Consider the following 14,108-nt stretch of genomic DNA (forward strand, 5'->3'; position numbering starts at 1 on the left):
ACCGAACTTCTCTTCTGCAACCTAAACTCCTTCGAGCTCCTTCAACAAACCACCAACTCACAACTCCTTCTTTTATATCACTAAGATTATCAAAATCTTTCCACCAAGACAACCCCCTCCTAAAACACCCGAACTCACTAGCTCTACCATCCCGAAATAAATCAACCTCATATCTAGATTGTAAAAGTTTAACCCAAAATACATCTTTCTCCTTTAGCAATCTCCATTTCAATTTACCTAAAAGAGTGAATTAAAAAGAGTTACTCCACCACCAAAAGAGAGTATTAAGATGAAGAGCCATTGATTGCATAAGTGGTGGTGATCCAGAAAAGAATGTTCTCTATTAATTAAGAGATAAATTACTGTTTTTATTTTTATAACTAAAGATAAAAATATAATCTTATTCTATCTAAGTGATAAAAATATCATGATGTTATTTCTCAGGTTTATTTTTAACATACTTCTCTCTATAAGTAATGGAAATGATTTTCACCAACCCATTCATGTCTATCTTTAATTCTAACTATATATACATGTTTAATATTAATGCACTATAATGCAACATCAATTTATATCTTATTGATGACTCTTAAATTAATAATATAAATAAATAATGAATGATGAGATAATACTATAATAATCAGTTAGTGTGTGTCCATAATTATTAAACTTTGTATATATTATTTAATCACTCTTTTCAAACATTAAGAATATTCTTACATCTCTAATTATTAGAGACTAATATATTTTATAGTCACTATTTATTAAGACGCTCTCATATAAGTGTTGTACCACAAAAAAAATGCTGAATAATATTTTTGAGTGTACATGTATATGACGTAGACAATTTAGTCCATGCTGGTATAAATAGTTGGACCATTCCCATGCATTTTCTCAGGAAGACACACAAGCCATCCTCAAGTGTTCTTCCTCTATACACAAAATAAACACTCTCAATTTCTCTAAAGTATAAGAGAAATTATGGCCACTGAAAAGCTTAGTTCTTGTGTAAAATTCCTAGAGACTTCTAAACACTACTTTGCCATGATCTCTTTACAGTTTGGTTATGCTGGCATGAACATAATCACTAAGGTTTCTCTCAACCAAGGCATGAGCCACTATGTCCTAGTAGTTTATCGCCATGCCATTGCAACCGCTGTCATAGCTCCATTTGCTTTCATTTTTGAAAGGTTAATAATGATAAAATGCAACCTAGCTTAATTATATTATATTATTTTTACTAACATGGACCTTTAAGTTAATTATATGAATGCTAAGTCATGGTTTTAATTTTCCAGGAAAGGTCAACCAAAGATCACATTCAAAATTTTCATGCAAATTTTCATCCTAGCTCTGCTTGGGTTAGTCCCTTATCCTTATAGTTTAATGCACTAACTAACAAGTTCTATTTTATAGGATGTGAATAGAAAGTTGCATGCACTAAAATGATTATTGTGATGGATTAATTACTAACTTAACAGGCCTGTGATTGATCAAAATTTCTACTATGCTGGGTTGAAACTCACATCCCCAACCTTCTCATGTGCAATGAGTAACATGCTTCCAGCCATGACTTTTGTGTTAGCAGCTTTATGCAGGTAAATTAAGCAAAATCTTCATTACTTTTTCGATTTTGCTATTGTGTGTGGATACTGGTTTTGGAATAAAAAAAGGTTTGTGGGGAAACGGAGAGGGTGTTTGATTCAGATCATTTCTTTAGGATAAACAATTGTTCTTTTTTCTTATGGTTTTTTTTTTAACCTATGTTCATTTATATAAAACATAAAAACCATATTTTTTTTAAGGTTGTTTGTTCTCTCTAAGAATTACTAGTTTTAAATTAATCTTGTGTGGATTGTAATTAAGGATGGAGAAGATAGACATGAAGAAGGTGAGATGCCAAGCAAAGGTAGTGGGAACAATAGTTACAGTGGCTGGGGCCATGTTGATGACCTTATATAAAGGACCTATTGTGGAGATGTTATGGGCCAAACATAGTCATTCTCATGATAAATCTAATGCAACAAACAACACAGGACCCTCAGACAAAGACTGGTTTTTAGGCTGCACCTTCCTTATCATTGCTACCCTTGCATGGGCCTCCCTCTTTGTTTTACAAGTAAGATATCATATCATAAAGGAAATAGGTTTAAATACAATTTTGGTGTTTACAAATTTTCACTATTTTGATTTCTGATTCCTATAATTCAAAGTTTAGTTTTGATTATTAGTCATAACTCGTTTTGGTTTAAATAGGTTTTAGTTTTTATGGATTCTGAAAATATAAGAACTGAGAACTAAACTTTTAAACTACAGAACCAAAGAAAAAATGTGATAGTCTTATTGTACTTTGTATGAGGAAGTGTGTGCCTTTTTATTGATGTTATGATTAAGATTATTGATGTTTTGATCCATTTGGACAGGCAAAAGCTATAGAGACATACAAAAATCATCAGTTTAGTCTTACATCACTGGTATGCTTCATAGGCACTATTCAAGCTATTGCTGTTACTTTTGTTGTGGAACACAATCCTTCTGTCTGGAGAATTGGCTGGGATATGAACTTACTTGCTGCTGCCTATGCTGTAAGAATCTTTCATATAAGTTTTCAGTTTCTTATGCACACAATAGACAATTTTATTTAGGATGTACTAAAGGTTAAAGATTCATTTAAGTTTAGACTACTTTCTTATTTGATATGTCTCAACTACTTTTTTATTTTCTTCCTATATATACTATTTTTTTAAAATAAAATAAATTGCATGATGTTCCTATTTTGATGTTCATTTGTGGTCTTTTATTATATTATTTTAATATTTTTATTATCAGGGAATTGTGACATCAAGCATGGCATATTATGTACAAGGGCTTGTGATAAAGACAAAAGGGCCTGTCTTTGCAACTGCTTTTAGCCCTCTAATGATGATTATTGTAGCCATCATGGGTTCCTTTATCCTTGCAGAGCAAATTTATCTCGGAGGGTAAATTTCTATTGCCTCCTCTCCTTGCAAACATATTATTATACATTACGTTTTAAAACAATTTATTACTTTATTACCATCTGAAATCCTATTTTAAGATAATATATATTTTCATGAAAATTACTTTTTGGTAAAATTCAGAAGGTACTCCTAATACATTGGTGTATCACTTGTGAATCACAATCATAGTAAGAAAAGTGGGTTATGATGGCATGAATATTGATTGATTAATTTGATTAGAAGATAATAACAGTTTTTTTTTGTTTACCAACTTGTGGGTGCAGTGTGATTGGTTCGGTGTTGATTGTTGTGGGCTTATACTCTGTGTTATGGGGAAAGCACAAAGACAGTGTAGAAAGCAAAGTAGATGAAATACCATTGCATGTAAAAGATGCTGGAAATGCAACCTTAATAACTGATTCCACAAATTATTTAATTGAATCAAGGTCTAGTGAGGAAGGAGAAACCATAAAAAAGCTCTCATCATCTGTTGTAATAAAAAATGAAACATAACCAAGAGGGAAACAATTAAACAATCTCCCATCATTCCCATATATCCTTTTTTAGCATTTTTTTTTAAGTTTTGATGAGAGAGGCCTTGTTTGTTGGATCTAAGCAATATATAATTATGTAACAAATTCCAACTAATCAATTTAGAATTCGTAGTTTCTTTATCTCTCAATCTTTATTATGCTTATTGTTATGGGATTTCATTCACTTTATTCTTCTTTTAATGAATGAATATTAGGATATTTTTTGAAGGATTCGTTTACTTTTTTAAGCTTCAGTTTTTTTTATTACATCCTTCAGGCCTTTCTATAAATTGGGTCGTGTGGCAGTGGCCATGTGTAACTATATTTTTATAACAGCAAGTTCGACATTAATTAATTAAATTAAATGATGAGAAAAGATACGTTAAATCAAAAAGGTCAACCATCCCAAGAACAAAAAAAAACAGATAAAAACTTAATGAATAAGTAAAATAAAATAATGGAAAAAGCATCTTTGGAAGATAGAATTTACAAGGTCAACCATCCCAAGAACCAATTGAGATACTCCAGTACAATACAAGACTCTTTCACGGTACCCAAGGGCGAAACGAATTTATAATTAAGAAGTTATTATAAAATATAAATCAACATCTTTATATTACTTATTTTAATTTGATTAACTATAGACATTTATAATTATGTTTATTTTTTAAGTCGGGGGCGGTGGAAGCATTTAAAACTGGGAATACACGTGTCCTCGAATTGAAGCAATAGAAGCAAAAAGTATCTTTCGCTATAAAAGTGGTTCCATTGAGAAAGAGAGAAAGAAATGAGATCAGGTACTTGTCTGCTTCCATTGCTAAGCTTCTTCTTCTTCTTCTTCTTCGTTGCGTTGTTCTCATTCCGTGGATCTTTGGGAAATTGCTCCGAATTCTGTGACGAACCAATGGTGGGAGGTATTGTCAATTCTGAAGGATTTCAAAACAGCCTCGAAATCCAAGACCTTGGTCACTTCGCTGTCAACGAACACAACAAAAAACAGGTTCTTATTCCCTATACTTTCTGGTTTTAGACGAGTACCGGAATTAAGAAAGATTCATCATCAACTCTTAAGTAATTTACTAATTAACCACTTTAAGTTCAATCAATTGTTACTGCCTTTACTTTCTCACTCTAGAAGACTCTTTTCATTAATCATACTAAATAAAAAAGACAAAAAAATATATGGTATACTTGTATAATATGGAGAATGTTTTTTCTTCTGTCGTTTTGTCTTATATGCAAAATATGATGAATATTGACTCATGTTGGATGATGGTGTTGAAGAATGCACTCCTAGAATTTACAAGGGTGGTGAAGGCACAGGAACAACTTGTTGCTGGCACACTGCATTATCTTACTATTGAGGCCATTGATGCTGGTCAGAAGAAGATCTATGATGCCAAAGTGTGGGTTAAACCATGGCTTAACTTTAAAGAACTCACTGAGTTTGAGCCTGCTGCTGCTGCATCGTCGTTTACCTCTGCAGATCTTGGTGTCAAAAAAGGTTAATCATATTCTAATTGTCATGCTATGGTTGCTTTGTTATTCTATGTGAAAGTGAAAGGTAACGAAGATATTAAGTGTGTCTCTTATGTTCTTACAATATTCATAAGTGGCATGCATCAAGCAAGGATCATAATGCCAATACCAGTTTACATGGATTGTTAACGTACCTTGTGTCCCACAATTGGGACCTCGCAAGCGTGATTGATTATGATTTAGGGTTTAAATGGATCGGAGAGAGGGGAATGGAATGGAAGGGGTCAAATAATGTTCCATTGTTTTGTAGTTTTTTTAATGAAGAGAAATTATGCAATTGAAAGGGAACCATTCCATTGGTTACCCCCAAATTCGGGTGGATCATTGATAAACACTGGTATCTAGAATGAAGAAGAAGATAGAAATGTAAAGGAAATGCCCCTAACCAGAATTAATTTGATTCTGCTAGGGTTCTAACCAAGAATTTATTGAAGAAAGAAGGAAGAATTGGAGATAGCAGGGTTACAAAGGATCCCACGATCCTCCCAAGGTTACTGATTCCACAATCAGTGACTATTCCCTCTCAAAAACTAACTAACTTCCCCTTAACAACTTCTTATTTATAGAAAGTTAACTACCTAACTACCCAAGGGTATAATAGGTAAGTTTGGTTATTTTACTTCAACCAAACTCCTTTTTTTCCCCTTTTATATACATTTGTAACCCTTGGCCTAGTTTGAGCCTTATCAATACCCTCACCTAAAAGAATCAACTTGTCCTCAAGTTGAAAATTTGGAAATCTTGCTTGAAGGGTAGTTGTGTCTTCCCAAGAGCAGTCATGGTCAGGAAGGTCCTTCCACTTGACTAGTACCTCCATCTTCCCTTGAGCATTTGTTCTCTGATCCAGATGGTTTTCTGGCACCACCTCTAATTCCCACTCTTCATTCAACATTGGAGGTAAGGATTGGGGTTGTTGCTGAGGTTTTAGGGCCTGCTTCAGTAAGGATATATGGAAGACTGGATGTATTCTGGCATGTGGGGGTAAAGCCAACTTATAGGCAACTGCTCCCACCTTTTCAATCACTTGGTAGGGACCATAGTATTTTGGGGCTAGCTTAGCATAAGGATGTTTGGCCAATGACTTGAGCTTGTAGGGTTGTAACTTGAGATATACCCAATCCCCTAACTCAAATGTCACATCTCTTCTGTGTTTATCTGCCTGCTGTTTCATCAAGTTTTGGGCCTTCAACAAATTATCCTTCAATTCTTCCAATACCCCATCCCTCTGAGCATCTAATCTGTTTACTTCTTCAACCTTAGAGGGGATAACCCCTGTCTTCAATAGAGTGGGTGCCTCCCTACCATACAGTGCCCTAAAGGGTGTCATCCCAGCTGAGCCATTATAGTTAGAGTTAAACCAGAATTCTGCTCATGAGAGTCATTCCAACCACTGTTTAGGTCTTGGGCCCACAAAACATTTGAGGTAGGTCTCCAAGCACCTATTAACCACTTCAGTCTGCCCATCAGTTTGGGGGTGATAGGAGGTACTAAACTTGATTTGAGTACCAGCCACCCTAAATATCTCCTTCCAGAATTGGCTGAGAAACACAGAATCTCTGTCAAAAATGATAGTAGTAGGGAAACCATGGAGCTTAACCACCTCCTTCAGAAATACAGTAGCAACATCCTTGGCTGAGTAGGGGTGACCCAAAGCAAACATATGAGCATACTTGGACAACCTGTCAACCACCACAAAAATAGTATCCTTGCCCTTGACTTTAGGTAGTCCTCCTATGAAGTCCATAGAGATGTCCATCCATACTTCTTGAGGTATAGGAAGAGGTTGTAGGAGCCCTACAGGGGCCAATGTAGAGTACTTGCTCCTTTGATAAACCTCACAATCCTCTACAAATCTTTTAATGTCTGCCTTCATTCCCTCCCAGAACAAGAAATTGGAGATCCTCTTATATGTTCTGAAATGGCCAGAGTGACCACCTATGAGAGTATCATGGCATTCAACCATTATGATAGGATTTCTGTTGGAGGTTTTAGACAGAACCAACCTCCCCTTATAGTAGAGAATCCCCTTCCTTAATTCAAAGTCAGGGTGTGTAGTAGGGGTTATGACCAACTCTTGGATAACCTTCTTCCACTTAGAATCCTACTGCAACTCTGTGTTTCAGATATCCACCTCTTCACTACTGATAATGGAGATGGCAGAGTACATAAGCTTCCTAGAAAGGGCATCAGCCACAGAATTTTCACTCCCTGGTTTATATTGGATCTCAAAATCTAATCCCACCAATTTAGCTGCCCATTTGAATTGCTCATCAGAGAATAACCTCTGTTCAATCAGGAACTTGAGGCTCTTTTGATCTGTTTTAATAATGAAATGTCTCCCTACTATATAATGCCTCCATTTCTAAATTGCTTGTACCAATGCCATCAACTCCCTTTCATACACAGATTTTTGTTGAGCCCTTAAGGATAGACCATGAATTCAAAAAGCTAGGGGTCTTCCCTCTTGAATCAAGACTGCCCCTAACCCCTTGCTGGATGCATCTGTTTCTATGACAAACTCCTTATCAAAGTCAGGAACAACTAGCAAGGGTAGGATGGTCATAGCCTTCTTCAATTCTTCAAAGGCAGTAGTAGCTTCAGGAGTCCACTTGAATGAGTCTTTTTTAAGCAACTCAGTCAGTGGTTTAGCAATCTTACCATAGTTTTGGACAAATTTCCTATAGTAGCCAGTGAGTCCTGGGAATCCTCTTAAGCTCTTGAGGTTTGTAGCTTGAGGCCAAGTCACCATATCTTCCACCTTAGATAAGTCAGCAGACACCCCTTGCTCAGAAATGATATGGCCTAGGTACTCAATGTTATTTTGTCCAAAGCTGCACTTCTTCTAATTGGCTTTCAGAGTATGCTCTGCTAGTAGTGTCAATACCAGTTGTAGGTGATGGCTATGGGCCTTCAAGTCTGGACTGTATACCAGAATATCATCAAAGAACACGAGAGCAAACTTCCTCAAATAAGGCCTCAAAATCCCATTCATCATGGACTAAAAAGTAGAGGGAGCATTGGTCAGCCCAAAGGGCATGACCAAGAACTCATAGTGCCCCTCATGAGTCCTAAAGGCAGTCTTCTCAACATCTGCTTCCTTCATTCTTATCTGGTGGTAGCCTACCTTAAGGTCTAGCTTGGAGAACACCCTTGCACCCCCTAATTCATCAAGCAACTCTTCAATCAAGGGAATTGGGAATTTATTTGGCACAGTAATTTTGTTAAGTGCCCTATAGTCAACACAAAACCTCCAACCCTCATCCTTCTTCTTTACTAGGATAACAGAGCTAGAATAAGGGCTAATATTGGGTCTAATTACCCTTGCAGTCATCATTTCAGCCACTAACCTTTCAATTTCAGCCTTTTGACAGTGTGGACACATGTAAGGTCAAATATTAAGCACCTTAGTTCCTTCTTGTAAGTGAATTGTATGGTCATGCCTTTTGAAAGGGGAAGCCCTTGAGGGTCCTTGAAGACATCCTGAAACTGGAGGAGCACCTGCTGCAACTCTGTTGGCACCATCTCTTTAACCTGAGTCTGTTGGTGAGTGTCACATTGAATCATTAGACCTTCCCCTTCGTCTATAAGGACTTGCATGAAGGCCCCTAGGGATAATTCTGTCCTGGTCAATATAGGATCCCCTATCAAGGTGAAGGTAGTCCCTGCTCTGTTGATATTCAACACCATCTTCCCAAAGTCAGCACTGACCCTTCCCAGCCCTGCTAGCCATTCAATGCCTAGCACCAGATCCACCCCCTTCAACCCAAATAGGTAAAAATCCTGGATCACCTCTAACCCCTGTAAACTCAATTTGAGTTGTGAGCACCTCCCCTAACATCTCACCCTGTGTCCATCCCCCACTTCCACCATGTAAACCTTAGTCTCTTGCACCTTTAGCTTCATACTCTCTACCACTTCCTTGGTTATGAAGTTATGTGAGGCTCCACAATCAATCATTACCACCACTGATCTACTACCCAGGGTCCCTTCCAAGATTTTGTAGAGGTGAACCCTCCTATTGAATAAAGAGACAATTGTAAGGAGTTAAAGACATCATGCTCCTGACCCCTTTCTATTTCCCCCTCTGTAAAAAGATAAAAAGATGAATATGCTTCAAAACTTTATTGATGAATACTTGATTGAATTACAAAGAGAAGGTTTATCTCTTTAAATAAGAGATAGCAAAAACAGAAAGAGGAAATCAGTAACTAACATAAGTTAGTTACTGAAATAACAACCTAACAACTAATTAGGCATGTGATAAATTGGGTTATTGAGCATGTGACTAATAACCCAATTTACTCAGCATAGGAAATATAAGAATAACTAATTGTTATTCTCTAATACCCTCTGATTCCTCTCCCTCACCCAAGATGAGCATCTTGAGTTGTTTCTTCTGGCATGTGATCCCTAGAAAAGGGTTCATCACATCTGAAGCAAAGACCCATTTCCCTCTTCTCTCTCATCTCAACATTGGTGAGCCTCCTATACTCCCCTCTGCTTCTGGACTGATCCACTTCCTGAACACTCCTAGAACTATCAACCCCACTACTAGCTGATGATGACCCTTCTCTCTTGGTACTACTCATAGTTGAGGGATCCACTGATACCACCCTGTTATAAGTAGGGTTCTTGTATGGAGTTCCAGACCTAGCATAGCCTCCACTAGGCCTCTTATTCACCATGGTATTTTTTTGTTCAATGAGTATAGTTTTTTGTATCATCTCGGTTAGAGTTCCCAATTCATACAATTTTATCTCTACTCTAACCTCATCCCTCAACCCATTTAAGAAAATCTCTCTTACAAAATCTTGATTGATATCTTGTAAAGCCTCTGCATACTTCTCGAATTCATCTACATATGCTTCTACACTACTTTCTTGTTTTAAAGATAACAAAAGTTCGAAGGGATTTTGTATCACGGAAGGTTGAAAGCGCCTTACCACGACAATCGTAAAGCTACTCCATGTAGGTGAGGGGTTACATCGTTCCCACCACTGGAACCAACTAAGAGCCCTCCTGTCTAGGGCAACCATTGTTGCCTGCATCCTTTCTTCCTCTGTGATGGCTCACATTGCAAAGTATCTCTCCAATTTCTGGACCCAACCATGCGCATCATCACCACTGAAGATTGAGATCTCAAGTTTCCTCCATTTATCGTGGCTCAAAGGTAGTTTGTGGCTTTCTACCTCTTCGTTGTTTTCGCTACTCCTTTCTGGAAGTTGATTCTCACTTGCAATCCCTAATTTCGAAGCTATAGCTTCTAACAAATCGTCAGTTTTCTTCATGCGTGCCTCGTTGAGCTCCACACGCATTCGAAGCTCCTCTCTGTCTTTTTTCATCCCTTCCCAATCCTCTCAGTTGAGCTCCACATGCTTCGTGTAGAGACCATTAGCAGTTGCGGCAGAACAACGGTGGTTCTCACTCCCCTCAGGCACCAGAAATGGTGCTCTGATACCAGTGATAAACACTGGTATCTAGAATGAAGAAGAAGATAGAAATGTAAAGGAAATACCCCTAACCAGAATCAATTTGATTCTGCTAGGGTTCTAACCAAGAATTTATTGAAGAAAGAAGGAAGAATTGGAGATAGCAGAGTTACAAAGGATCCCACGATCCTCCCAAGGTTACTGATTCCACAATCAGTGACTATTCTCTCTCAAAAACTAACTAACTTCCCCTTAACAACTTCCTATTTATAGAAAGTTAACTACCTAACTACCCAAGGGTATAATAGGTAAGTTTGGTTATTTTACTTCAACCAAACTCCCCTTTTCCCCTTTTATATACATTTGTAACCCTTGGCCTGGTTTGAGCCTTATCAATCATGTTCCATCCCATACCCTCTAATGCTCCCAAACATATCATTACTGACCCTAAACTTAGGAATTTCCGGATTGATGAGTGTGATGAGGGAGATAAGATCTAAGTAGTCAATCCCAAGTAGCAGAGCAGTAGAACCCCCAAAGCGAGATAGCTAATTTATACTATACACATAAAATACTCAAATCTAGTATACAACTCAAGTAATCAAAATTATAATATAGAAATACACGTCAGTACAATTCTAATAATAATATACCTCAGTCCTCAAATCCAATATAACTCCAAGTCTCCAATGTAAGTCAACCAAGCTTAACTTCTAAGGCTGTGAAACAGAGGATAAGAACAGAGAAACAGAGTGTGCTAAAGTGCAAACTGAAAAATAGAGAACCAGAGGAAGAGTGCAAATAGACTAGGATGTCACTGCTAAGTCATGTTGCCTGAAAAATGCCGGCTAACGAGGACAAAGAGAGAGATAGAATGATATGTTAGGGCTATGCTTTCACAATCATGAGGAGCGGAAACTGTGTTGTCTACTCTCCTCAGTTTCAGACCCTAAGAGTAATATGTTTGGGTTGGGCAAAAAGACCGAAATACCCTTAAAAATTGCATTAGTTTTAAATTTGGAGGCATTTGTTAAGATTTTTTGCGCCTTTGTCCCTTTAGCAAATGCAAAGCACTGCTAAACCTGCAATAGCAGCCGCTGTTGCGAACCGCCTCAACCGCTAATTGGATCGGCGGCGCCCCTGGGTATAGTGTAGTGGAACCCCCTTCACCACGTGCTATAGTGGCACTATTGACTATCTAGTATAAGATAGAGCAGAGAAAGAAAGGTAAAAGAACAGACGAAGTGCTTTTAGGACGCTGGATTATGGTTTCAGTCATTTAGAAGTGCAATTCGATCACATTTGCCATGCATATGGTTACTTCCCTTCTTGTGTATCTCTTGTAGTGTATATAAAATCCAAGTGTTTGTTTGTTAATAAAGTTTATGCTTGCCACTTTTGCTGTCAGATGTTCACAAACCAGGATGGCAATCTGTGCCAACACAGGACCCTCAAGTTCAGGATGCGGCAGATTATGCTCTGAAGAGCATCCAGCAGAGGTCTAATTCACTAGTGCCTTATGAGCTTCATGAGATTGTTGATGCAAATGCTGAGGTCAGTGCCTTATTCTGTATTCTTTCAAATTTTCTTGGTCTAGTTTGTTTTTCAACTGGTTCAGGAATATGGTGTGGTTTAATTTAGAGAATTGTGGATTGCAATTTGATGTTTAGATTCCCTGTACTGCAAAAAAATTCATACTGCATATTACTTGTTCCCTTGACAATATTTTGGTTTCTGAAAATCTTATGCAACAATTTGTAATTGTTATTTGGTTTCTGTGAATCTTATTTTTCGTATAGTGTTCGTCTTTATCAAGTTTTTGTTGGTTCTTTTTTGACTTGATATTTTAAAATTCTATGTTGCCTGTAATCTGCATGCTTGTTTGCCTATAAAATATTTATCATGTAATGTGGACTTCCCAGTGTCTGTTTTTCTGAATTCCCAACGTTAACAATTTCAATTGTATTGATTTGGTAATGTAATTTAAATATTTACTGATTGATTGAATTCTCTTTCTTGGTGTTCATATATATTCAGTTACCAGTACTACATAAGTAATTAAGTATAAGTTAAGGGTTATATATTCTTATATCAATTACATTGAGAAGTGTAGATGTGTCTACATATACATCAATACACTTTACACAGACACTTCAAATCAATATGAAGTGATATATGTATTGTTTTGTTTACTATATATTGAATGAAATGATATTTAGAAAGGTAAATTGAAATGGCAGGTAGAAACTTATGGATTTTAAGTTGAAGGTTAAAAACCTACACTTGTGCAAGACATGCTCCTTCATCTGATGTCATTCATTGTTTCTTATATAGATTTATATATGAGGTTCAGTTATGTCATTCTCCTACCAAGAAGAAAGGATGTTATAAAATTCACTATGTGCCTTTATTTCAGTTAAAAACCTTGATGGGGCGTTAACCTTGATGTACCATGACTAGTAGATATCTAAATTAATATGCAGGTGATTGATGATTCTGCAAAGTTTAATCTGCTCCTGAAGGTCAAGCGTGGAGACAAGGAAGAGAAGTTCAAGGTAGAGGTACACAAGAATAATGAAGGTGGGTTCAATCTAAACCATCTGGAACAAGATCATTCCTAATCCTCATATGTGAAGCTTGGGTACATTAGCAATGTTGCCCCTGTTGGCCCTTAAATATGCACTATTTATGATGTATGGTGCACAATTAGTCCTTCCTCGGATTTTGTTCATATGATATGTCTTAACAATACATTTCTCTATGCCTATGGCAACTTATTCGTGTTTTGTGTGGTGTGCTCATATTATAAGCAACTCAGTATGTAATAAGCTTTGCTCTTAATAATAATGTGTGTTATTGTATTGTCTCCCTCATGGTGCAAGTTCGATTTCAATGCTGGATTTGGGATACCTGCATCCCATATAGTTAACGATATGATGGTGATCTTGCAGCGAGTTCAAATTGTCATAGGAACAGAGAAACAAATGAACTTGGAGATGTATTGGTTGCCTAAACAAGGAGCTGAAATGGAAGGAAGACAGAGCAAGTTTTAGATGATATAACAGGTTAGGCAATTGATACATACTTACATAGAGAAAAGGAATGAATGCAGGTAAGGTTGAAGTAGAGGTGTTGCATAATATTGGGCATAGAAGTTGGAGTTACAATATCAGTTAAGTTGAGTTTGTCTCTGCAAACGTGTGATAAACAACATTTTTTAGCTTTCACGATACAATTATAAAACTTGGAATTATATTTTAGAGGGTAATAGGTAGAAGAGAATAAAGTATCTTTTGATATAATGAGATAAATTCAGTCACTAAAATTATGATATGTGTCATATTTGATCATTTTCTACAAAAATATTACATAAACTAAACAAAATAGTATACATGTCATATTTTTATTGGCGGAAGGAGATAAGTTATCTTATGTACAAAGATATAGTTTATTCTCTAGTTAGAAATTAGGCTAGAATAGTTTTAGTGGTTAATGTAATTGTATGGAATAGCAATCTCAATTCTAATTAGACTTCCAAATGTTAAGACTATGTTTTCAAGGTCTCAATTTTGTGCTTAGTTCTGCCAAATAATTTTTAAATTTATTTGATGTTTCACCGCTCAAAC

General features: G+C 36.6%; 2 protein-coding genes across 2 annotated transcripts; both read left to right on the top strand.

Annotated features, from left to right (window-relative positions):
- On the top strand, nt 888-3,676 carry LOC109352487 (WAT1-related protein At5g07050-like). Its single transcript, XM_019594486.1, has 7 exons — nt 888-1,190; nt 1,299-1,361; nt 1,482-1,598; nt 1,867-2,119; nt 2,424-2,585; nt 2,830-2,981; nt 3,266-3,676. The coding sequence occupies exons 1-7, from the start codon at nt 982-984 to the stop codon at nt 3,492-3,494; spliced, it is 1,185 nt and encodes a 394-aa protein (XP_019450031.1). The 5' UTR covers nt 888-981; the 3' UTR covers nt 3,495-3,676.
- Nucleotides 4,218-13,351, top strand: LOC109352017 (cysteine proteinase inhibitor 6-like). Its single transcript, XM_019593783.1, has 4 exons — nt 4,218-4,514; nt 4,799-5,018; nt 11,891-12,036; nt 12,966-13,351. The coding sequence occupies exons 1-4, from the start codon at nt 4,302-4,304 to the stop codon at nt 13,101-13,103; spliced, it is 717 nt and encodes a 238-aa protein (XP_019449328.1). The 5' UTR covers nt 4,218-4,301; the 3' UTR covers nt 13,104-13,351.

Source organism: Lupinus angustifolius, chromosome LG07, assembly GCF_001865875.1.
Source record: "Lupinus angustifolius cultivar Tanjil chromosome LG07, LupAngTanjil_v1.0, whole genome shotgun sequence".
NCBI lineage: Eukaryota > Viridiplantae > Streptophyta > Magnoliopsida > Fabales > Fabaceae > Lupinus > Lupinus angustifolius.

Coding starts and splice junctions, on each gene's coding strand:
- LOC109352487 (XM_019594486.1), top strand. CDS start 982: ATGGCCACTGAAAAGCTTAGTTCTTGTGTAAAATTCCTAGAGACTTCT. Junction 1,599..1,866: donor GTGTTAGCAGCTTTATGCAG/GTAAATTAAGCA, acceptor ATTGTAATTAAG/GATGGAGAAGATAGACATGA. Junction 2,120..2,423: donor CCTCCCTCTTTGTTTTACAA/GTAAGATATCAT, acceptor CCATTTGGACAG/GCAAAAGCTATAGAGACATA.
- LOC109352017 (XM_019593783.1), top strand. CDS start 4,302: ATGAGATCAGGTACTTGTCTGCTTCCATTGCTAAGCTTCTTCTTCTTC. Junction 4,515..4,798: donor ACGAACACAACAAAAAACAG/GTTCTTATTCCC, acceptor ATGGTGTTGAAG/AATGCACTCCTAGAATTTAC. Junction 12,037..12,965: donor TTGTTGATGCAAATGCTGAG/GTCAGTGCCTTA, acceptor ATTAATATGCAG/GTGATTGATGATTCTGCAAA.